This window comes from Salminus brasiliensis, chromosome 10 (genome assembly GCF_030463535.1).
Source record: "Salminus brasiliensis chromosome 10, fSalBra1.hap2, whole genome shotgun sequence".
Taxonomy (NCBI): domain Eukaryota; kingdom Metazoa; phylum Chordata; class Actinopteri; order Characiformes; family Bryconidae; genus Salminus; species Salminus brasiliensis.
In genome coordinates, this window is record NC_132887.1 from 12707944 (window position 1) to 12734116 (window position 26173).

The 26173-nt window shown below is 41.0% G+C and overlaps 1 protein-coding gene across 2 annotated transcripts in view; it reads right to left on the minus strand.

Annotated features, from left to right (window-relative positions):
• The window catches only part of plcb1 (phospholipase C beta 1), a 47869-nt gene extending 22217 nt beyond the window's left edge, over nucleotides 1-25652 (minus strand). The window contains exons 1-8 of one of the 2 annotated variants that reach the window (XM_072689255.1): nucleotides 25202-25649; nucleotides 22844-22921; nucleotides 12640-12708; nucleotides 3007-3147; nucleotides 2711-2790; nucleotides 2363-2416; nucleotides 2179-2254; nucleotides 124-224 (exon numbers count right to left, since the gene is read on the minus strand). In XM_072689255.1, coding sequence (XP_072545356.1) covers nucleotides 124-224; nucleotides 2179-2254; nucleotides 2363-2416; nucleotides 2711-2790; nucleotides 3007-3147; nucleotides 12640-12708; nucleotides 22844-22921; nucleotides 25202-25300 — 698 coding nt within the window. In that variant the 5' untranslated portion in view covers nucleotides 25301-25649. Of the gene's footprint in view, nucleotides 1-123; nucleotides 225-2178; nucleotides 2255-2362; nucleotides 2417-2710; nucleotides 2791-3006; nucleotides 3148-12639; nucleotides 12709-22843; nucleotides 22922-25201 lie in introns of both variants that reach the window. The other variant, XM_072689256.1, reaches the window with a different exon arrangement.
• Between the last annotated feature and the right edge of the window lie 521 nt (nucleotides 25653-26173).

Consider the following 26173-nt stretch of genomic DNA (forward strand, 5'->3'; position numbering starts at 1 on the left):
GACGAGAGATGTGAGAGGGCTTTTACTTCTTTAAATATTTGCTTCTCTGGTTGTACAGACCACTTGGAATTAAATAAAGTAAATAAAGAGAAAAACGTAACCAAAGACAAGATTGTGACTTACAGATCTGCAAATATTTGGTTGATTTCAGGCCGAGGACAGATATTGGCGATGAAGGACTTGTAAATATCAGAAGTAAGGTCCTCCAGAGGAACGGAGTCACTCTGCATAGACAGCAAAGGAAAAAACAACAACAGGGCCAATCAATGCTTATGCATTTATCCTAATGTGTCACACTAATCATTCTCCCGGTCAGCTGCTGAACGCAACCATCATCCAACCTAGAGCAGCTTCAAAGGGCCTGGGTGCTGCCATATCCATCAAATACTCAAACCAATTAATCATGAACATGATCCAAAACATCAATGACTCCAAACTAAAAATAGAGGACAAGCTGTTGCTCGAATGCCATGCCGTCCAATATTAATAACGGGCTAAAAGCTTCGAGCTGGCCTTCAAATTAATTAGCGCTTTCTCTCCAAGTCTGGGGACGATCCGGATAATTTGACTTTAAATCAATTGGGTCATTTTAACAAATGCAATAATAAACAAAGTTGTCTGAGTGCAAACATTAGTCTGTGTCATCTCAATGTTGTCTTGGACTCGTCACTTCCCAGAAAACATTCAAAATATTCAAGCGAGGCAGTCAATTTTGAAGGCCAGGCCCAGAGCCCAAGGCCGATTAATGCTTAGACCCGGGGAGAAAAAGATGAAAGGCTTGGGCAGTGACTCACAGACGAAGCACTGGGAATTACGCACTTTCTGCTCCAATCCCCAGAGACCTTTTACCATTATGGATTGGATTCTGAAGTTTTTTTCTTTGGAACCACTCCAGTCTAGAATTTCCACAAAAAATACAATAAAGCAAATTGGTCTTCCCTGCTGCTACGAAGATGGGAACATGAAATGGTTTTTGTTAAAGAGGTCCTAAAATGTCAAACTATATTTTGCTTGACATGGTTGAATAATGAGAGTTCAATACATGGAACTGACATACCATGAACCTCAAACACTGTCTCCTCCTTCAAAAGAAAATCCTGCATAACCAAAACAGAGCTGAAAAACAGGCCAATTCCAAAACCCCAAGACTTTTTGTAACTTTTCGTGTTCACTCGGTATACTGACGCCCACAAAACTGACATACATCTAGCCCATTAGTTAAATGTGATGACAGCTTCGGGAGAATATGGTGTAATTGCAACTGGAGAGCAGCACATCACCTTGAGACTCTGCTAGTTAGACTTCATGACCACGGCTTTCCTGTGCCAGTGTCTGCAGAAGAGGTCTCAAACTCAACACGCAACAAAGCGAAAGCCGGGGTCAGCAAACAGAGATCCACTCGTGGCTAAAAGCTAACGCTTTTACCATCTCTTTTCTCCAATGTCTGCTGTGATATGTGAAACTCAGAACCTTTTTTTTTTTTTTTACCTGTAAGACTGGAAACCGAGAGGACACAAGAGGACAGCAACTGGCAAGACTCTGGAATAATTACGATGTAAAAACTATGATATAATATGTGGCTCATGGAGGGGCCACAAACCAGCCAATAAAACAGAGCTTATTGGGGTTTTTTTTGTTTTGTTTTGGGGTTTTTTTTCCCAAGCCTTCTGAAAAAATGAAAAACAGCATGTTTCATTTCAAGGCAAAATAACAGGGCTGTAAAACAATATCTGAACATTTTGCAACCTCATCAAGGTGACATACCTATTATTCAGACACTAAAGAACAAGTTAAAATAATCAATAAATGCATTTTTTGGAACCTTTGGAGAGGTAGTGTGTTGTGGGGATAGCGCACATCTGTTTCAAAGGGGAAAAATGAAACCGGGTGGTTCAGCAAATATGAATATGATTCAGCAAATATAAAAAAAAACATGCCATAAGCAAGTCTATAAAAGTAGAGCTGTATGTAACGAACCTTACTGAATGCTGAAACTGTAATAAATAGAGCAGCTGAAGCCGTATATGCTTTTCATCAAATCACACGTAGCCGTACCAATCCCACAGACACGCCTCCATGCAGTTATTGGTAAAGACGATGCAATCATTTCCTGTTAGAATGTGAACTCCTGCCATCTCCCAGCAGGAACCTGGAGTGATTAGCTAAACATATGCTCACCCTGCCTGATGGAAGATTACAGCTCTCCAGCGCCGTTTCTACACGCTTCCTGTCAGCCGAGAACATGCGAAATATGCTGCACAAGAGAGAGATCACAATCAGATGATTCCCATAGGCATCTTTATCATTTCTTTACTGCTAAACAAAGTAAAGTGGAACATTTAGCATGCAGGCAGTGACTTACTTCTTCACTGGAACACGTCCCTCTTGGTTTGGCTGCAGCTTAAGTCTCGTGTAGCTGATTGAAAAGCAGAGTTTAGGCAGAGATGAACAAACTCTTTAAATTAAGTCTAAACAGAAGTAGAAATAAAGTAAAAGTAAAAACCATACAGATTCCACGCGGACGGAAAAGCCCTTAATGCATGATACATGAATGCTTGACGCCTTGTCAGACTGGCAGCATAAATTCACTCTTGCGTGATGCTGCCCTGAGGCTAATAGTCAGGTGTGAAAAGCTCCTGGTCACAGTCACATTTCATCCAAAGCCATGTTAGTGAATTTACACCAAGAGAGATTATCTGCAGGTGCTTACGCTTTTTCCAGGCTGGCCTCTCTATTCATGTTCTGAGCCAGCAGGTTGGACGCCAGACTAAACAACTCCTCTGCCCACTCCTTTATGGATGACAAAACACAACAAAAGAGGCAATATCCATTAAAATAGGTCAAGTGCCCCTACAGAAAATGTTCTGCACAGACATTTCAATGAAAAAAATACATCATTAGTGAATAATTCCCACTCTGCTGAGGGGGGACTGAATTATTGAAACGATAGAGCCTGAGTAGCTATAGTACCTTTACTTTAGTAGCTATAGATACTGTCTCAAATACCTTCGCAACTTCCTCCTGGAAAGCCATGAAGTTCAGATAGGTGATGTTGACCATGTCTGGGCCCGTGACCACAGTCAGCATCTTGTTTTCTATCCGGCCCACCAAGTTCCCAACATCTAGTAACTCTCGCAGCTTGGCCTCCTGCAGAAAGACGAAAGCTAATTGGGGTTAGAGTAAGGTTAAAAACAGTGCTATGTTTCTGTGATGAATCAGCATATGCAAGAAATGTCCCGCAGCTGCTGGTGCGATCATTAATAAACTATATAACACTTAAAACCATTACATTTGTAGAACAAATAATACCAGCATACGTATTGTACCCTGGGTATACACACTAATCATGCAGTTGAAGTGATGAGGTACAGCCCCTGTTTTTTTTTTCTTTTTTCTTTTGTCTGAATCCCTTAGAACACATAACCTTCAGCGGCATAGTTATTATTGCTACTTTGTCATTCTATTTAATTAGGGAATTTTCTACATAAGAACCTAATTATAAAATGAACTGAGTTACTTAATGATATATAGTCTGTATTGTCAGGTTGGCCTTCTACGTGTTTTCCAAGTCATGCAATAACAATAACTTCATCAAATTAAAATAAATAGAATTAGAAAAATCTGAATAAAATAAAACTAAACATATACACTACATGTCCAAATGTCTGTGGACACCCATTCTACCATTATAATGAATTCAGCTATTTTGTTGCATCTATTGCTGACATAGATGAGAAAATGCACACACATAGCTTGTCTAGTCGCTTTTAAGAAGTACTGCCAATAGAATAGGACTCTCTGGAAAAGAATAGGACTCTCCTAATGCCAGGCGTGGGCTAGAGGGGCATAAAGCCCCCCAGCATTGAGCTGTGGAGCAGTGGATCTGTGTTTTTTTGGAATGATGGTGGGTGCTTCATCCGATACTTCTGGAGTTAGGGGTGAGGTGGGTGGTTATTATCCAGCATCCTGACCTCACTAACTCGCTGTCGCTGAATGCTATCAGATCTTCACAGTAGTGTCCCAAAACCTCGTACAAGCTTGCCTACCCTGGACAGTAGACAGTTACTCCAACAAAAGCAGGATAAGCTCTTGTTAAATACCCCTGATTTTTGGAAGAAACAATGAATGAGCTTTTGTCCATATAGTGTACTTTAACGGTCCCATGTAGATGCTTTGTAGATCAGTTTATATTTATCTAATATTCACCAATATATATTAAATGCAACTAAACTTTTAATCAAGTTCAAGGGCATCTCAGCTGTGAACTTCCCCATCCCCCCACCGTCCTGCTGGTCCACTGGCAACCTTCCGGTCCCAAGCTTACTTCCCCAATCTGACCCTAAACCTAACCTAGAATTCAACCCAAATCCTAAACCAAACATTAACTCTTGAGAATCAACTGACAGTCTGTTGACAATCTGGGAATCTGTAGATAACCTTTAGGAGACCATCAAAATCAAGAGTGAACACAAATGTGGTACAAACTGAAACATCAGCACGGTTCGAGGACAGACGAGTCAGCGACCTACAAGCAGAACTGCAATAACTATGGCTATTACAGCTTACATAAGCAATGGTTCTGGAGTTGCGAAAGACTCTGGTGGACTGGCCAATTCTGAGCTGCCAGGTGAGGCCGATTGGGGGAGGGGGTACATTAGAGCCTATGCCGTGTGTTGCGGGGAGGGGATGAAGACTAGGACTGTTGCCAAGGGTGATGTGCTGGTGGTGAGAAGTGAGCAGTCAGGAGCTGAACTATGGGTATAGGTCATGGCTCATTAAGGTGCCAGTGGAAGTATGTGGTGTGCCCAGGGTGAGTGCCACCATTATTCACAGCACTGTACTTATGGAGAATCTGCACAGTCTGGTATACCTTGCAAGATGTGGGATGGAAGCAAAACCAATAAGCTTTGTCCTGACTCATACAATACTAGAGCTGTGTGTTGCAATAAATAACTAATCATGGTTTTATTGACTTTGCATTGACATACTGGACCACCGTGTTTATTGTTTATCTGGATTCAATTATATGTATTTGAGGAAGCATTCTGTCTTAATAAAGACACCACAAGTCTCACAAATATACATTACAATAACATGCAAAAGTTTGGGCATCCTCAGTCAAAATATCTTTTTCCGTGAACAGTGAGTAAAAGATGATCTGAAGCTTGAGATGCAATTTTTTTGGTTTGCAAAAAACATAAAGGAAAAGACCCCAAAGCACAAGTGTGGGCACCCTGCATGGTCAGACCTTAGTAACAACCCCTTTAGCAAGTACCACAGTTCCTAGCTAGTACCACAAATGCTTTTTGAGAGTCTTCCAAATCTTGTTTGGGGATTTTCACACATTTATGTTTATGAAATGCTAAGAATCTACTGCTCTTTTCAGGGCTATCCAAGTCAAGTCAAGTCAAGTCAAGTGGGTTTATTGTCATTTCAACTACATACAGAGTACACAGTGAAACGAAACAACGTTCCTCCCGGACCATGGTGCAACATAGACAGTGCATACAAGAAATCCACAAATTTTAATGATGTTTAGGTTGGTGGACTGTGAGAGCCATGGGAAGACCTTCACTCTTAGGCCTCTCGAGGTAGTCCATTGAGGATTTTGAGGTGTTTAGGATCCTTACACTGCTATAGACACCATCCTCTTTTCATCTTTAGCCTGTTGCTTCCATAAATAGGTGATATTTAAACGAATCTATTCTTCCCTCTACCAATGAAATATTACCCATACCACTGGCTGCAACACAAACCCAAGTCATTATCAATCTACCCCCATACTGTACCCCATACCCCAACAGTAGGAGAGATGTCCTTTTAATGAGATTCTGCACCTTGGATGCCATCCTCTATTCAACTTCTGTGAATAGAGTCTGTGTTATGTTTACTATCAGAAATTGCTGGTTTTTAATTGAATATCTATTCTTCCCTCTACTAAAGTTTGCATAACCTGGCCTTTTCCAAAAATAACTGTTAAAAAGTCACCGCTCTAACAAGCTCTAACATGAAAAAAAGACATCTATAATTTTTATATTTTTCTTATATTTTCTTATTAGAGCTTTTCCTTCTTTCACTTTATGATTTTACAAAACAAAAATAGTACAAACTTTTGCTTAAATATCTTGAAAAGAATTCTTCATCTTTAGATTTCTGCCATCTTCTACTCAGTATTAATAATCACAGTCGTTTTTACCATTTCTGGATGCCACTGCATAGTTTCCAAGCTGTGCCACATCAGGACAATCATTCTGGAAACGCATGAGCTGCATTTACCAATATGATCCAATTCCAATACACTATGAATATCAAATGATGCATTGTGATGATAATCACATATTTAACTATTCGGCATCATCTACCCCTACAAAATACACATCTCTCTCCTCCAGCTTTTACCAGTGTGTGAGACTGGTGAAAGCTCAACAGGTGCACTGGACCCTGTTGTTCCTGCATCAGCTGCCAGAAGATAATTACAATGAAATGCAATGACTTTCCAATCAAGAAGTGATTTTCTGTGCGCTATCTGCCGTACAGCCGAACGAATGGCTGAACAAATATAATTCAGTGCACAAACACTGAGACTGGAGATTCTGGTTGGATGAGCACAAGCGTGATGAAACAGCAGGGAACACGGAGATAAAGCTGAAAATGTAGACAATGGAGACACAAAAAATGCCTTGTTCTAGGTTCATAATGTACTTCTGACAGCTGCATAGAAAAACTGTGTCCGGAGTTTGCCATTCAGAACAAAACCAACAGAAATCTGCCTTTTTTTCCCTTCTTTTTTTTATATAACCTAAATGCATTTACTAGGTTGTAGCACTCTCCAACCAGAACGGCCTCACGTTGAGCATGCCAATGAAGGTTACATGAGGCAACGCAGCAAAGAAATGCTTGTCGCTTTTGTAACGGGTTTGCTAGACAGGCACCAATGTGCTTCAGTGATAACCAGTGTGGAGTTCGCTCCTACTCGCCATGACTCATCGCTCTGTTCTGGACCATGTTGGCATCTTTGATATATTTGGTCCAGGCACACAAGCCAATTTTACACTTTAATTCAATGTAGTTTGCCAAGAATAGGTTGGAGAGGTTTCACTTCCTGGATTTCCCTGCTCAGTTCTTGTTCTTTATCCATCCTTATTATTTTTAACTGATCATAACAGATGTTCCTTCAGACGCTGTTGGATGTTGAAGAGACGGCCGTGTGTTTTCATGATGATTTTTGTTCAGATTACTGATTGCAAGTTACTGATCTACCCCAGTTACACCACCCGAGACAGACACTTCACTCGTTATTACTGTGTGCCAACTCTACAGTCATTGGAGTTCCCTTCCTTAATGAGAGCTCTATAGCAAGGACAGATCAGATTCCAAGAAAAGCCTTTAGAGTGACTATCAGAGATTTCATTAAGAGTGGTGCAGGGTTTGAAAAGCTCCTGTAAGCTGTGAGAGTAAACAGCCAGTATGTTTCATCTTCCTTTAGATTTAAGGTGCAAACTTAGGAGTAAAAAGAGAGGTTTGCTGTTTTTTAAAACCACGTTATTAAAAGTGCTGTTTTTTTATCACTTTCTAATCGTGTACAATCTCACTGACAGTTTTAGTCATGATACATGTTCTGCTCCTCTGCAGCTTCTGACTGGACTTAAACACAGTCCAATAGGGCAAAGGGGTAAACCCACATAAATATCTTTTTGGACATGGAAATGCACAGTGTAATCCTTTGTCTTTTTGTATTATTTTATTCATATTTTGACAAAACTGCTTTTTCTAAGTTGAACTACTTCATTGTTGTGCACAAATGGTACATTACTACTACTGAGCTTATGCTAGAACCAAGGATTTCTGATACTGATGCAGATACATACACGCTTACATACAATATAGTACTGAATCTCGGACTAAACCTATCTGGGTTAGCATTACAGTACAATATGACATTTATTTTAATGCACTAAAGTTTCAGGTCCTGCCACAACATTTTGATAGGGTTTAGCTCAGGAGTTTTTCATCATTGTGAAGTAGACTTGCTTGCGTGCTTCGGATCACCGTCCTGTTGCATGATTCAAATGCGCTTTAGCTTCAGCTCAGGCACAGATTCTCCTGGATTCATAGTTTCCTTAATGGAAGCAAGACATCTAGGACCTGATGCAGCAAAGCATCCCCAAACCATTCAGACTACCACCACTATGCTTCACAGTTTGCCCAGAATTCTTACTTTCAAAAGCAGTGTTAGGTTTGGCAGACAGAACAGGGCCCATGTCAGCCAAAAAGCCCCATTTTAGATTCATCCATTACACATTGTTCCAGAACTCAGGAAGAATACTTTACGTCTTCCTCTTGGAGAGATTCTGGGTGGGCATTCAATCCTGAGAAGACTGACTAACGTTCCACACATCTATGCCCATAATAGATCTGATTATGGCCATTTGAGCTTTTGAAATGGCTTTGGTACAGATTCTCTTGAACTCTCTGATAGAGGAGAATTCATAGTTTTCCAAATTTCTAAAGTCATGACTCATGACTAAAATGATGAGGAACATCTATTTTAAGGAAGTCTGAATTTGGCTGGGTTTCTTTTGGGAATTCAGTGCTGTGGTTGGGTGTTTTTCTTGCATGAACGACTGGCCATCCCGAAAAGATAAAAACCCAACATACTTTATGTTATTAGCATGCATTAGGATGTCATTTCTTCTCATTTAGTGATGTAAGACCTAAGCCCCCTCCCTGGACACTCGCCACCACCCACACACATAGAAAATCTATGGTAATCAATGATGATTCTCCTCAAACATTTTCTCTCTCTCTCTCTCTCTCTCTCTCTTTCTCTCTCTCTCTCTCCCTCCCAGTAAGCACGGTCCAAAATGCATATTCATTATTGTTGCTGTTCTGGGGAGGAGGAGGCTTTGGATCAGATGAGTCAGCCAACCGCGAATACGGGGAGGGCTGCAACCTGTCTGCAGTGAAACACTGTTGTTTGTGTTGTCACCTTGTCCTTGCTCCGGCTCCTCGCCATGTTGGATGCCCTTTCTTCCTACCTCATTAGCTCATGTGCCTATGGCTTTGGTCACACACAGCGAGCCTTTCCACAAGAGTTTCTATGGCAACAATCCATCAAGGCTCTGCTGCCATTGGGAACAGGATTTTGCCAAATGTTTAGCCCATCTTCAAGCAAACTGAAGCTCCATGGTGCCTCTGGTTCGACTAGCTTTGTGATGGAGGTGCACAATGCCTGTCTCTCTCTCACTCTCTCTCTCTCCCTCCCCTTTTCCCCTCAAATCACCAAAGCAAATTGACTGCCTGCCCTCTGCAACAATGGGACTGCACACACCAGAGAAAACAAGGCATTCATTTTGAAGATAAGATCATTAGAACAATTTGGTGGCACGAGCACAATTAATTTTGCGGCTGCATAACTTGAATCGATTATTGTAATTGCAAGAAAAATCTGAGAGGGAGAACATTTGCTCTTTCCGTATGACAGCCGAGTAAAATGAAGGCCCCTGCTAATGAGTGGTAATTCTAGCCTTTATAGCATTCTCAATCTACAAATACATAGTCTGAATCACTATAACTGCATCTTTTAATATGAACTAGGGGGGAGAGGTACAATAAGAAGCTGAAGGTTTTAACTTTGACGTCCAAATTGACATTCGGGCTCTCCTCTCCTTTAGAAGCGTGTCAACAGATGGGGCGGCCTGATTTTATGGCAATGATGTTGAGCTGCTAATCCTCCTAGAGGCATTTTTTGCTTGAGAAGAAGTGGGCAGGAATCGGAGAGCAGCCTTTGCCTGCACTCCTCTCTGGCCCAGGTCCTGCCAGATCCTCTGCCTGCTGGGCTGAGTATGGATGGCTCAGCGCCCAGAGAGAAAGTTGTTGCTGAGGCAAGGTATCTTTTTGTGAACACTGCAATTTAAAATATAATACTCACACACACAGGCACACACAGGCAGGCAGGCAGGCAGGCACACACACACACACACACACACACACACACACACACACACACACACACACACACACACACACACACACACACTCCATGCAAAAACTTTCTCTGGACAATTTGTATGTCATGTAATGTGTACACCCCATGAAAATCTTTCTGTCTTTGCAATAGGCAACATCATCAGAGGTATGCTAGGAGGAAACCCTTGCTGTACAAAAAAGGGCAAGGCCAAGATTTACCAGGGAACACCTAGACAAAGACCAGCACTAATTATTTAGGCACAGTTACGGAAGACATGTTTGGTGCAAACTAAACACAACATTTTGGCGCAAGAACCCATAGCAACTGTGAAGTACGAGGGTGAAAATGTCATGGTTTGGGGCTGCTTTGCTGCAGGAGGCCTGGCAGGCTCTCCATCACAGAACCCACTATGAATTCTTTATTGTATCAGAGGGTGCTTGAGGAAAATGTGAGATCATCTGTCCCCAAAAACAAATTCTTCTGAAAGAATTCTCCATGGAGGAGTGGGAAAAACTTGCTTGCAGTTGATGTCAGAGACTGGTTGACTGGTTATAGGAAATGTTTAACTGAGGTTATATCAGAAAAAGAGGGGTAATTCCACCTTTTTCCTCAAATGATGTAATAATATCATTTTACATTTCTTTAGCGATATTACCTCCATTTCTAATATTATGAACATACAGCTCTAATGTCCATTTGATAAAATAGATTAGAAAGACAAAGGTTTCATGTCCTAATTTGTGTCCTAATAAATATAAATAAATTTAGTATATATATGCATATATGGAGGTCTATATATATATATATATATATATATATATATATATATATATATATATATATATATATTGAATATTGTTAGCAAATGTCTGGCTCAGATGCCAAGGAAAAACAGTTGCTAGCGAACCATATGTTCATTAACAATAGCAGCACCATTAGCAAAGCACCAGTGGATTTCCAGCAGATGGGTACACATAAACAATCCAGTACTTAATCCCTCGATGTGATTTGTCTCAGGGTTTTAATTTGACTCATATACATTTGTGGTATAAACGGTCTCATTATCTCCACAATTTCCATTTTTCCACAGAATCTATCTCCGCCTGTTACAGTCCTTGTAGTGCTCTGCTGAGATGGTCAAACACTCTCTCTCAGTAAGGCTTTTACGAAAATCTTGGAAAGCGAAGAGACACGCAGAGACGGCAAGAATTAACAAAGGCAGACATTATTGAAAGATGGCTGGTCTTGGTCTGCGATTATGCGTCCCTTTGCTGCGCCATCAAACTGATTGTGACTTTAATGGCCTTCTTTTCAATTTTCACACCTTACGACAGGTTTTATAACAAGGAAGCGCAACAAGCAATAGCATGGCATTGATGTTCCCCCTGCTCAGAATGGCAATGGCACTGTGCAATGTGCAATTGTGCGCTGATAACACATTAAAACCAAATGGTTTCCTATTATGGGCTTACTGTGCCTTTGGGAATAAGAATAGTGATTAGAAACGGAGATCTCATCATGGCTCCTGCCCAGACCGAGCATTAGGTTTTCATTACCGCCAACACCGCATCTAAAGTCAATGTAAAACATTTTGCAGCTTCCTTCTTCTGTGTTGATTCATATGTGAGACCAAAGGTATAAATTCTTCCTCGTCTGTGTAGCATCGGCCTCTCTACATCACGCTTCGTTTGTCATATTTCATTAGGTGCTGAGTAACACGGTCCATCATTCTGGAAGCATTTCCTTCAGACAACATCTCAAGCCTCCTGACATGAGATTTCAATGAGTTTCTCATTAATTTTCTTTCTTTCTTTTTTTTTCCTTTCCTCCCCCCAACCAGTTTCGACCTCACCCTGCACGGGTGAATGAACAGTTCGCAGTGAGCTGCGGGCACAGTCATATGAATGTGAAGCTATAAGATTTATTCAGTTAGCTCTGACACAGGCACAACACGTTTTCCCTGACTTACTTTCAGCCGTGACCCTTAAGCCATCCCGCAGCCCTGAGAAATCTCTCTAAGACGCTGTCTCAAGTGCTGCAGAGTTTGCCTCAACAAAGAGGGAGGAGAAGGGGAGGAATACAGATTATAAACCATCTTACACACTCCAGCACACAACCAATCTCGGCGGGATTTAGGGACACGTAACCTGGTTTGGCCTGGTTAACCAAAATAGCCATGCGTTTCACATCTCCACTATGTTAGCGATATGTCCCCCCCCCCCTTTGTCCTTGTCATTTGTAATTAAGTATGCAGTTAGCCTAGGTACAGGCCTTGTAATCTCACATTGTTGGTCACTAATGTGTGTGTGTGTGTGTGTGTGTGTGTAAATAACACAAAAAAAGCCTGGGAAATCACTGCTACTTTTTTTTTTTCAGCTGGTAGTGTAGGTCCAGATGCCTGCCTCTGGCACTCCAGCCCAGACTGCATAGCCCATTACCCTCATTGAGAGATTCTTATCACCCACAAGTGCCATTAATCTATATTTAGTACAGGGGCAGGACGTACAGTAGGTGTAATAGGTAAGACTGCTCTTAACTAGGATGTATTGTAAACCTAATAAGAGGGAACAAGTGCATACAGCTTGGAGAGCATGTTAGTGAGAGAATACTGAGGGGCTGTCGCATAAAACACAGAACAAGCAACAGGGTCAGTGACTGACAACTCTTACCTTTGGTGTTTTGGTACATTTTCCAGTTCGTGCATCCTTGATATGGGTGATGTCCAACAAATCAGTTTCCTGTCATGATAAAAAAAACAAAAAAACAAAACAAAGAGTGAACATTATCATATTGTTCAGTCATTTTCTGTACACACATACATACACACTGTACATGTGTATTTCTACACTGTACATACACTATATCTCCAAATGTTTGTGGAAACCCCTCCTAATGAATGCATTCAGCTACTTTAACTTGCACCCATTGCTGCCATAGATCTGTAGATGCACACACAACCCTGAATAGAAGTACTGCCAATAGAATAGGACTCTCTGGAGCAGATAAAGATGAACCTATTGGCACCAGGCCTAATGCCAGGCTGGAGGGGGTATACAGCCCCTCATCATTGAGCTGTGGAGCAGTGGAACGGTGTTCTCTGGAATGATGGTTGGTGCTCTATCCAAAACTTCAGGGACCTCATCAACACTCTTTGTTTGTCATTGCTCCAAAATCTATCAGATTCTTCTTCCTTGATTTTGGAAGCAACAATGAATGAGTAGGTGTCCCAATACTTTTGTCCACATAGGTTTTATGTTTTAGGTGTATTTTACATTACAATTATGATTTAGCAGAACAGGTTTATTTGAATAGTGCTTTTTACAACGGCCATTGTCACAAAACAACTGCATAAAGCCTATAAGAGAAGGGAAACAAAACCACACCCCTTCTGTTAAAGTAACAAGAATTATGCGTTTAAAAAAAAATAGAATAAAAAAGGGAAAATTAAGAGTAAACTTCTGGAAAAGTCCTCTTTGGACCACATGTAGCGGTCCATTCAGCCAATGCTAACGTTAAATAAATGTTCTGTCTTTAACTAACTGCTTGATGTGAAAATGATAAAATAAAAGTACATTTCAGCAAATGAAATCTATTTAGTTTGGTTTAAAGAAACATTTGATCCAAATGAAGCCAAATAAATTGCACTAAAATGTTTACATTTAGTTCCATCAAACTACTGAATTCTTTTGTTAAAGTAACAAAGTAATTAACATTCAGTGGAAGTGTGGAAGGCAATGTAAAAAGATTTAATGTCATTTTTGGGCATTTCTATTGATGCATGATTCATGAAATTTTGACACAATGTACAGAACAGCTTTGCATATTTAACCAGATTCAAATTATGTAAAAAAGTAAAAAAAATCACATTTTGCACAGCAAAAGTGAAGGGTAGTATGAAAAAAAAAAACACCAAAAAAAAACACAATGATGATATTCTCTAAAACATGCAATGTGATTCTATGCCCTAAATGAAACTGCTAAAACTGAAAGGCTGGCGTACAGTGTAAGAGACAAAAGAAGGCAAATGACACGAGAGATAAAAAGAGGTCACATAGAGCAGAATAGCCGGAATTCAAACTCAGGTCACCATGAATTCAGTTCAAAGGTGCAAGCTGACGACTCTTAGCAAATATCTTCTTGAGAAAAATATGCAATTACTGAGCACTGCACTGTCTACTACTGCTTTGGAAATAGTGATGCTTATGCCTTTAGACAACTGCAGCCAAACCGAGCGCAATCTAAATCTGACAGCATCCTCATGGCATGGTCGAAGAGCAGTGAACTGTGTCTGGGCAGGAAAAAATTAGGAAGACATTTGCTGTTCAAATTCATTAATTCAAAACTGCAAAATGTTGGAAGCTAAACTTGATGGAATTAACATGACCCTAGCCATCACTTACTGTTACCTCGGCTCTTCTAGCTCTCTATGTTTCTCACAGGGAAAAGAAGAGGGTTTTCCACTGATACTGTTAAAGGCTTTCACAAAGACAACGGTCCAACATTTAACAATAAATAAATAAATAAATAAATACATATAAAAAAAAACACAATATTAGTAATACAGGTAATAGTAATACAATACAGTAATACAACCGTCATTATTTTTCAGTTATTAGTCCTACTGCAGAAACCTTTATGAATTATTTGGTAAATGTTTAGCACATTGTGTGGAGTCCCACAGGGTTCTGTTTTAGATAAATTGATGCTAATTCTGGCAGTAATGTAATTATGAGACTGAATAACAGAAATGTAGGCATATAGAAGTTGTCTGTAGGTTCAGCATAGGAATATGGTGGTTTGTCTTTATGTACTGGCTGTCTGGAAAACTGAGCTAACATAAAGAGGTTGTTACACATCTTGGCAAGCATTGTGTTTGTGAAGTCTTAGTCATGGAAAAACACTGATAATGCAGCTTTCAATGCCATTTCGTTTCTCACTATAGTTAAAAGAGGGCTGGATGACGTCAAGAAGATGATAAGCTGAAGGCTGAAGATACGGATGTGGGTGAGGATTTAGCAAATACACTATTTTATGTCCAAATGTTTGTGGACACCCCTCCTAATGAACACATTCAGCTACTTTAGTTGCACCCATTGCTGACACAGATGTGCAAATGCACACAAACACACACACACACATAGCTTGTAGTCATTGTAGAGAGGTACTGCCAATAGAATAAGACTCTCTGGAGCAGATAAGCATGAACCTACTGGCACCCTGCATAATGACAGGTGTATAAAGAGGGGCACAACTGCTAATATGATAAAAACAATGATGCTCATTTTTTGCTAGAAATACTATGGGATCGTAGCAGTATGTTAGCACGAAGGTAATGGCGATGCACTGGAACTTTTCATTGGGCCGATCTAGATTGAACACAAGCGTTCAAAGCTTATAACAAACATTAACGTGTATTTTAATAAAGGTTTTATTAAAGAGTTTTGGCACAGAGCTTGTCTCACACACAGGAATTCAGAATGTGACAGTCGACTGTTTGGTGTAGCACAGTGGATACCTACACTGTTTTAATTCTGGCAGTCTAGGGGTGGATTCCACAGCTGAGGAAGCACACTTCGCAACACCAGTAAAAAAAAAAAAAAAGTCCTTGGGCAAAAATCCTAATGCTACATTTGCCTTCCTGAGCAACATGATATAAATGTAGGTCACTCTGCACTGGTTCTTGGAGTGAACCACTTTTGATTCCATAAAGAAGCATAAAGAATTAGTAATTTGAGCGCCTGAAGAACTTTCACATGGAGTTAGGGTTCTTCAGACTCATACATTACAAGCATGCTTTATACTGAACCAAAGGTGGTTCTTCTGTGGCATGGCTCCAAGAACCATTTAAGGCACCTTTATTTTTAATAGTGTGGAAAATGTTGTACAAAATGTTGCCAAATGTTGTACATGTAAACCGTGACTGAGTTGCTAGTTAATCTGACAAGATTGGCCTTCAGCTCTGCTCATGATGTTCCAACCAATGGGCGAGTTTGCTTATCTGTATCTGCCCAGATACTATTCATGGAAGAAAAAAAAACCTGTCTGGAAATAAAAACATGACTGGACAATTTTCCATCCAAGCATTTCACAAAATGTAACCCCTGATGTTGCCAAAGTGGAAACAAAGCCTACTACTGTAGCTTGCAGAGTTCAAAAAAACTAACTAAATGAACTAAAATTAGAGGCATGTTTTATTTGTTTCCTTCCCAGAAATCATTAGGCCTTCTGTGAAGACCCAGAAGGCATGAGGGTTCCCCACTGAATATAGCATTGTTTAAATAATTCAGAAGAAAAACAGGCATCCTGAACTAGACAATAGATAAGAGACACACACACACACACATATACACACAATGCCTGTTGGGCATATTTTAAAATACTATTTCTTTCTGTTTGATTGCCTTAGATGAGAATGTCTACTGTGTCAACGATGCAATATTTATGATGTGGAAATCAATCATTTATATGGCAGTTTGAATAATGGGGCTCCATCTTACATGTTCTCGTGCTCTTTATCTCCATCACCTGGATTAACAAGACAACTATGAAAATTTAGACACGGCTGTAAGCGCTTGTGACTAGCACCATGGCAACAGGGGAGGGAGGTTGTCTATGAAGGGGACACTGGGTTACAGCAATTTCAAGACGGGCATCAGACACACTTGAAATGAGCTTGTGGAAGGTACGGTGTCACACACTCACACACACTAATACACAGAGATGACAGACGTCACCTAACAAGCCCAGCTTGCGACTTGTTGCCAATGCATCGGGTTAGGCGATCACACAGTCCTAGTAGGCTGTTGAACAATGTATTGACTTCCTGGGCAGAGAATAAGTCACACAGTGGACACAACGGCAGTGCCGGTGGGGACTAAATGAGTGTCATGTTTTTTCTTGCCTCTCACTGGTGACAAGCCAGCCTGCAGTGCTATAAAAATAGAAGCACAAGTATTGATCAAAAGACCCTTGGTTTGCATAACACAACAGCACGCTATTATTTTACAGCCGCTGGCAAGTGTTTATGATTTTCTTGCACATTCGGTACGAAAGCAGAAATTTACTGGAACTCATTGCAAGCTATGATTTGGTGACTTGATTGCTGCATTTTTCCTCAGACACACTTGTAACATGGAACCCAGTCGTTCTGTCCTGAACATCCTGTGTTTATCAGCATATCCTCAAAAGACAAATGGTAGAAAGAGGAGGCAATTTCATCTTGTTACTGCGCACAAATATCACTCCACGGACATGTCGGGGTCTCCTCACTATGTTTTATTCAACAGCATCTGGAATCCAAAAACCAAATTAATGAAAGGATGCAGGTTACTGATGTAGAAACGACTTTCAACTTCACAAGGTTTATCTGAAGCTCTGCTCGTCATAGCCTTTTAGACTGTGTTCTATCTGAAGGTCTTCCGCTTTTCCATCAGCTGCCGGTGTCTGAAAGAGCACAACTGGCCATACTCTCTCCCCTCATCTCTTTTAAAGCATGTTGGCTGGCACAGGCATCTGTTAGCTGTGCAGCAGTGTAGCTGGGGACCCAGTGGTTTCCTCGGAGTGTGTCAGCAGGCCTATAAATGTGTTAAGTCCTTCTAGCGTCTGAAGCATTGCTAGTGCTAGGGGAAAACACGAATGGGTGAGTTTCTTGGCAGTACCATATAGGGAGAAAGGGGGACAAATTGAATGTAAAAAAATTAAACTAAATAACTAAATAAATTAATTAATTAAATTAAAATAGTTCTTTAAGGGATACTATGAGATTATCACATTTGGCTCCATAAAGATACCATGTTTGAGATGTGTGAGTATAAAGATTCTTTAAATAAGTGGAGAGCTTTACATCAAGTGAATTTTTCTGTCAGCCTTTAAAAGGTTCTTCATGCTCATGTACTTCTGCATCTCCCTTACAAACATGATTCCTACTGGAACCAAAAGCAGTTCTTCTATGGCATCAAGGAACCACCTTCATTTCTGAAGCACCTTCATTGTTAAGAGTGTAATTGATTTTTGAAGAAGAGAACAACAGTTACATGTGGGTTAACCTTTTTTTCCAGGTGGTCACAAAAGCTGACCTACACAGCCCTAGACAGCGAGCTGTGTGTCACCAATTTCCTGCCCGAGCTTTCTCTTTAGCTATATTACAGGACTCTCAACTGTAGCTGCTACGCCAAGAAAACACATTCAAGGTCAGCCCACCGCATGCGTGGGTGGCCTTGATACAACACGAAGAGCAAAAATGCTTCCTTTCCAGAGACGTACAGCCGCTTTTCCAGACATGCAGAGCGATGTGTGGTTCATGAGTGCAGTGTGAGGTCAGCTTAATAAGAGCTGGAGAGATTCTGTTCGAGATGTATTTACTGATGTTTTTTTCTCCAACATATGGGACAAATGTTCCAGCATTTGTTAAAGTTAGGACTGTTTTTAGCTATTAATGACATTACCTCAACGTGAACTTTAAAGGCTGAAGTAGCTTGTGCCTACTCTTCACAATCCATTGTGCACACAATCAATTGTGCAGGCCAACAACAATACATTTCTCAACACAATGCCTGACTCTGGAGATGTTTAATGAGCACCAAAGGTACCATCCCTTTTATGAGAGCAGAAGCCTTTTATCTGCAGAACTCTCAATGCTATCCTAAGGAGAGATAAGTGAAATTCAGCAAATGTTCAAATAAAATAACACTGCCATTATTTTCTATTCTTGTTGAAGCATCCACTCCCACTAAAGCACAATACTGCCTCATTTCATGATGTGATTTCCTGCACTGGAACCTCACCCACTCATAAATCTATTTGGATCATTTTGAAAGCAATTACTATTGAGCAGAAAGTATGAGAAGCTGTTCTAATCACCAGACCAGTCATGCTCTTCTGTGGAAAGATTCTGCCTGCTGAATTGTAATGAAAGAGCAAAACTATTCAAAACTTTTTTGGAAGTTGGCTACTGAACAGTGTTCGTTTTGAACACCATCTACCATTCGTACTTCTCACACTGAAAATCATTACACTGACCCAACAACGTCCACCTGAAAACATGCTGAAGGATTTACAGACATAGTTGTAGTGGTGCACAATACATTATTATGCTATTAATATTCATTTTTTTTTAAATGGCACAACGGAACCCTTTAAAAGGTGCCCTACAATAGAAATCTGTATTGGCATCGTTGCTTGTTAACCAAAACGGTGTCGACCAGAGGAGGATAGGTTCCCCTTTTGAGTCTTGGTTCCTCTTAAGGTTTCTTCCTCTCGAGTTTTTCCTTGCCACAGCTTGCTCTAAAGAGGCTTGGACCAGGACCTCTGTAAAGCTGCTTTGTGAAAACATTGTAAAAAAGTGCCATATAAATACATTTTGAGTGATTTTTGATTGACTGATTTTTTTATGCTCCCCAAAAAGGACAATACATTCAGCTAACTAGTGAAAGCCTTTTGACTACTAAAGCTGTGACGCAGTAAAACACAATGGCCATTTAGAAAGAATATGGACTATGGACACTGGAGCAGCACGTCACCTCCAGATTCTGCTAGTTCCAGAAATACAGGTTACTACACAGACAGGACTTGAGACTGTGGCTTTTCCTGTGCCAAGTGTCCACAGAAGGGCAGCTAAAAAACAGTACGCTCTTAAGCAAAAGCTGGGAAAGCAAGGGGGTATCTGTGTTAGGCTAAAGGCTAATGCTGACTGAGTGACTTTTACCATCATCGTCCGCTCCTGGATTTCCACAACTAACTGACTACCAAACTAGAGCTGAACACACATCAAAAAGGAAAGCACCATGCAAGCAGGTGCTAGACTAAGAGCTAACCCTCTAGCAAACTGGCTTTACACAGCCACCACACCTTTAGTAATTCATTTACATTAATTAAAGTTGGGTTAGTCTCAGTGTGGGAATCAGTCATTGTTGAGACGTCCAGTTTAAAGTACTTGGTACAATTCTGTCATTAAAGTAAAAAAGTTTTTTAAGGCAAACCAGCATCCTCTAAATCTACAGAGTGGGAAAAAATACTAATTTAGACTTACTAATTTATCACTAATCAGTAAAACCCAAACATATTATTCCAGTGATCTCTTGTGTGTAATTGGAGTGTATGGATACGCGTATGCGTCCAAAACTGCATTCATGACCTTCGAATCATGACCTCTGTAATTCGGTGCATGCAGTCGCACTGCACACGGTACACAATATTAAGGTAAATATGGTCATTTCAGAAGCACACTTACATTTTTTTTATAAACAAACCTTAAGCTGTAAGCCAATGAACTTGCATGGTATTTTGGGAAAGTTTAGAGTTAAAGTAACACTCAACAGGCTGTATTAAGTACCTCAGGGGGGCGCTATACAGTACTGGATGAAAGAAACTGTAACTTTCACAATTGTCTGTTTAAATTAAATAAAAAGAAACATGAGGTAGTCTTATGTTTTTCAGTTATTTCCCCTTGTTGTATCGTAATCAAATGGTGAGGTACAAACCGCAGTGCAAATCAAAACATGTCTTTTGTGTACCGTTACAACGCTAATATATGACCAGAAAACACAGCAAAAATCTTTGAGTTTAACTATAGATGCAGGGACATAACATTTCTGGACCAATTACCATAAATTACTATTTGTGTCCAACACCAATAAAATCTACACTAGAATCCATGTATAAAGAACAGTGAAGGACACGATTATTAATTCATATGATTAAGCATGTGGTCATTTTAATAATGGACCAATAAAAAAAATTCAGATTCATCAATCTTTTAATTCCATTATACCCCCGAAAATATACTAAGATGTATTCTGCATGTAAACAATGTGGGTTACAGCTGATATCCAGCTACAAGAAGGTGTTCATTTTCCGCTATAATAAACAGCCCTCAAATTCTACAATAAAGCCTACCTTTTATATACCGCTCATCTGACACCATTAGCTGCAGGATTACCTACTGGAATTGTGTAAAGCATACGTCTTACAGGATTTGAATTCAGATCAGAAAGGTGTAGTAAGAGCCATGGCTTTTTAAGCACTGGGTCTATGTGAACTGCAGCGATTATGAGATACCTCAATCACAGACAATAAAGGCAGAGTGGACCGCTGAAAACAAGGCTGTGTATCCTGCAAGGAAACACAGTGAATACATTCCCTGACACATACATCAAAAATATATAAAAGGCAACAGCTGTGGGTTTAAAAACCTCAAAACCACTCTTACTCACAATGCCAGGTTTAATCTCAGAGAACACATGACCTTCAACAATCTCATGGCTGACTGGAAAGACCTAGAAAGCCCTTTTGCTGTGGGCTTGAGGAAACTTTACTAATCTTAAAACAGGAACACTCACTGGTGTAAATAAACGGATGTGCACCACTGGAAGTGCACTGATGCCTGTCCCCCAGGCTGTAGTTTGCTAAATTAATCCTCATGTCCAAACTTCACTAAAGTAACACCCCCATGCCCACGCTTTTGCGTACTTACCATGAAACCTGACACTGCTCTAAACAGCTGTGATACAGAGAATATGTCTGGTGATTCCTTATCATGTGATTCCTGTGCCATCCTCAACTCCCTGTTTTACAACCGTTTGCTTCTGTTTTTATAAAGACATAAAGACAGCTGTTAAAACTTGCTAATTTTAAGAAATATTATTTCTGTGGTCTCACAGTGCTTCCTATTGCTAATGTAAAATACATGGTGACACATTGCAGATGAACGTTGTCAAATGCACTCTATTAATTATGCCATTTAATGCAATTACGCTCCTTCCTGGACAGGAACTAAGTCTAGTGCTGGGCTGTGACTGAAATGGATCGTCTGCACCAGACGTATAAACAAGCATGGTTGGCTGAGCCATCTATAAATCTCCCCTACACCCCTAAACTGAATTCTGAAAGTCATTACAGCATTGTGTTGCTTAGCAACCTAAGCCTACTGTTAATGAACTACATGGGAAAATATCTGAAATGAACGGCATCAAGTGGCTCGTAACCATCACTTGCTCATTTCAGCGAAACGTCCTCGGCTTCATCTCGTTTCACTGTCTGTTGCTTAGTAACAAAGAGACCTGCAATGCATTCTGGTTCACATTCAGTTCATGTAGCACGTTATGCTGTTCACTATGTTCACTAGCAATTTCCAGTGCATTGTGGGAAAGGTTTCAATTCCGCTTTATGATTTGAATTCTAAGAGAAAAATAGCTGACATACACAATAGTGTCCTAAAATGTAATTACAGGTCCATTTCAGTCATAGTCCACGACTGCACAGCATTCTCAATGGTATTATATATATATATATATATATATATATATATATATATATATATATATATATATATATATATATATATATATATATAATAATTATGTAAAGTTTGCACACACTAATCTATCAGCCCTTAAAAGAGTTCAACAGTTTGAAAATCTGAATCTATCATTCTCAACGGTTTTGCACTCTGTTCCCATTCCCCTGCTTTTATTTAAAGTGGGACAACTCTATAACCCATACTCCCAGGCTATCTGAGCAGTTGGCGGCGCGCCGTCCATCTGGAATAAGGATGTATTCTCCCAAAAATCTCCCTTAAGGCTAGATTTCAACTTCAAATCTGAATGTGACACCATATTTCAGCTAAAATTAGACTGTCGTATTGCCATTACAAAACATAGCACATTCCCCCATGTATGCTTTCCACTCAGATATCCAACATCAAAACGGATAGTTTTACCCTGAGTCAGACGGACATGCCGAGACAAACTTATGCATGCTAGTGAAAAGAGCACACATTGAACCTGAACAAAAGTTTACGTTATGAGAACGTCTCATTTTTTAAAAAAACAAAAAAACAAAACAATAACAACACAGTAAACAACAGGTTACTATTACCTTATTCTGATCGGTCCAGTACAGAAAGTAGCCCTGAGGATCCACACGTAAGGTCACTGGGGTCACTGTAGAGGAATCCTAAACAAAACAAAAACAATGAAATAAGAATTATTTAAAGTAATCACATTCTGAATGAATGGACTTCATGTGCACAGGTCCAGGTTTGTTGGTTGTGTGTGTTTTTATAGCGAGATACTGTATGTGTACATGTGGAAATTAGGCTTGGCTTAGACACATGGGCAAATCAGCTCACGTTTCTTGTGAAATAATATCAATCATGCTGTTAAAATGTTGTACCAGCACCAACAAATAAGACGTGCTTCTTACAGTACACATGCGTTATTCCTTGGAAATCCTCTTTACAACTGACATGGAATATCCTCTTTAAAATATGCGATTTAATGCACTGCATGGCCTCCCAGTCTTGGGCTGGATCAAAATTTGAAGTTTGAGTCAGGCATTGCATAAGTGTTCTACATAAGTGTGATTCATGTTGGGTTTTTAATAATTTCCCCTGGTGGAAGTCACAAATTCTACCAACATGGACTGAGTGCACCTCCTCCACATAGATCTGAGACGGTGGTCTTATTTTAAGGTTACATGGACCTTCCCACTTGCGAAGGACGTTGAAAATGGTGTGGCAGCCACGCAAATGTGTCCTCTCTGGAAGGAAAAGGGACAATTCCCCCCCTCAGCCCAGAGCTCTCTGTCAACCAGAGCACCGTGTACCCTTTAGAGCTCTGTAATTGTGTTATTTTAGATCTTTTGAGGATCTGCCCACATACACGCGTACATCTAAGTTGGGTGGCAGAGCGCATCTTAGCTAATGTAAGGCAGGGAGGACGAAGGAGGATTAAAGCATGAAAGTTGCCATAGCAACAGACCAATATTTTCAGTTTTATGGGTAGCCTGAGCTTTGAACAGCCAACATTTTCAGCATACAGCAAACCTTTATGTACCGTCTTCCTTTTCGGCAGCTTTCAGGGATCTGCTGGTGCAAGGACGAACAGATCTAAGCAGCATTTGTAAAACATGTGCAGTCCCTTACCCCTGCGACACCCTGACCACTTTCCTTGACCACAATTAATCAGGTGAGACCACAAAGAAGAGCCTCAGGGATGCTTTGAATATAGACAGCCATATGGGCTTGGTTAGCATGAAGGACATCAGAAAAAAAAAAACTTCTTGCTGGAGCCACAGTACAGATACATACGTTTCTTGGATTAAGTGACGGGTTATCCAGTGTTTCAAGGTTAAAAATAAGTCATGTGGACAAAAGGCAGCAAATTAGAAATTATTGGAGTAATTGGAGGACAGGGGACACTGAACAGCTGCCAGAGACTTGTCGCAAGAGCAGACACACTGCAGACACGTTTCAATTTAAGTGTCTCTTGCACAGTACCCTCCTCCTCCCTCGAAATCATAACCATCACTTAATTTGGGGGGTTGCCATTAACTAGCATGAATTATGAACAAGACTGGCTTAATTGTTTAGGGCCAGTGCCATAAGATGTGGTGTGGGCTAGTCCCATTCTTGGGAGTTCATGCATACAACTAGGCATCAACCCAGGTGTAAAGCACAGCAGCAGGGAGTTTGCAGTGTCTTTGAAGAGAACTCTCTTCCTCTGAACCAACAGGTGACACAGCAGCATCTTCAGCATCAGCCGCGTTCCTTCCCCACCATTTACAGACCCCCACTGAAGGACTGCATTAGGTCCCTGTAATCCTCAACATACCCCGCCATACATGGAGGTCTAAAATCAATAACTAACCATGTATATCGGCAAGTATGTGGCACAGCTTCCTCACATATACACACACATATAGAAAAAGTAGCAGAGCCATAGAGAGTTCTCTAGCTTCTCTGGGAAGCCACATTAGGATGGGCTTTGAAAAGTAAACAGACGGTAATACCAGGTCCATAACCACTGCAATGGTAGCAAACAATGAGAGCAGCAGCCTCTCTGCAACGTCTCCGTCTACGATAAAGGATAATTGCATAAGCAGGAGACCGTTTCAGTGCATATGCACGTTCAGCCAGTGGGGTCAAATTTAGGGCTGGAGGGAAATGAATCGAGGCTGAAATCTCACTCAATTGCTGGCGATTTATGTTGCTACACGATTGTCAGTGAGTGCAGTTTGGACTAGCAGGGGAAAAACAACACACACACGCTGAAGCACTGAAGCAACAGAAGCAGCAGCACGCGCTTTCTCTCAGCCTTTGGACGAACTTGGTATGGAAATCGCCAACACTGCAGAGACTGACACATGCCAACACCACCAGAACCGCCACCAGCACCGCCACCAGCACCAGCACGAGCACCAGCACGAGCACACCACGCACGGATGCCTTCTTACCTCGTCCCATTTCATAAACCTGCTGCCTTTCTTCAGACTCTCCGGGACGGACACCGGCTTGAGCTGCAGCGCGTGAACCCCGGGCTGTGCTCCTGCCATTCAGTCTGCACATTTACCTCCACAGCAGGCGAGAAGCAGGAACCGGTACAAAAAAAAAACGAGCTTCACTGTCTTCTCCGAGCGCAGAAAAATCTCTCAGTTGGAAGAGAAGATCTACATGCACACACACACACACACTCATCTGCTCGTGCAGCCTACTGTGGTTGTTGCGTGCTTTCTTTCATTGTAACGGAAGGTCGCCGGTGATGCCTGGCATTCCAGCAGAGGACGGGGAGGAAAAGGAGCAGCAGAGGAGGGGGAAAATGATCATAAATGATGGAGAGTAATGAGGGCAGCTGCCAGTACGAGTGGCCTCCGCACATTGACTCATGTGCAGCAACAGCAGCAGCAATCAGAGCCGGAGCTGCTCGCGCACTGGGATCCAGCGCCTCCTAGTGCGCGTGCGGAAAAAAGCCAAGGGAAGGAGGAAAGGGGAGACCCCACAACAAGCTTTCACACAGCAGAGTTGACCACCTGCATCCCTCATCCCACCTTCCCTTTCTTCTTCTACACAGCTTTCGCATGTGTGAGAGTTCAGGGCTGGTCAGGGCTGGTCAGGGCTGGAGTTGTGAGAGGTCATGATGAGGCCTGAGGGTTGTGGGTGGGTGGCTGGGTGTTTCTCAATCCATGCTCTTAAGGGTTCTCGCGTTCTTGTGGACGCACTCGATCCAGGTTCACTTCACAAGTTCAGTTTCATTAATGGTGCTGCGGTCAGTAACGGGCAACCTGGGTCCCAAAGAGCAACTTGTGAACCCAGCTTGTCGCGTTCCTGTGGTTCCTGTTGGAAATACACAAAACATGGATGCTGTGCAATGGTTGTTGTGGTCTATTAGCTAGCACTCAGTTGAGATCTATCGATTTTGGCCTGTTTTA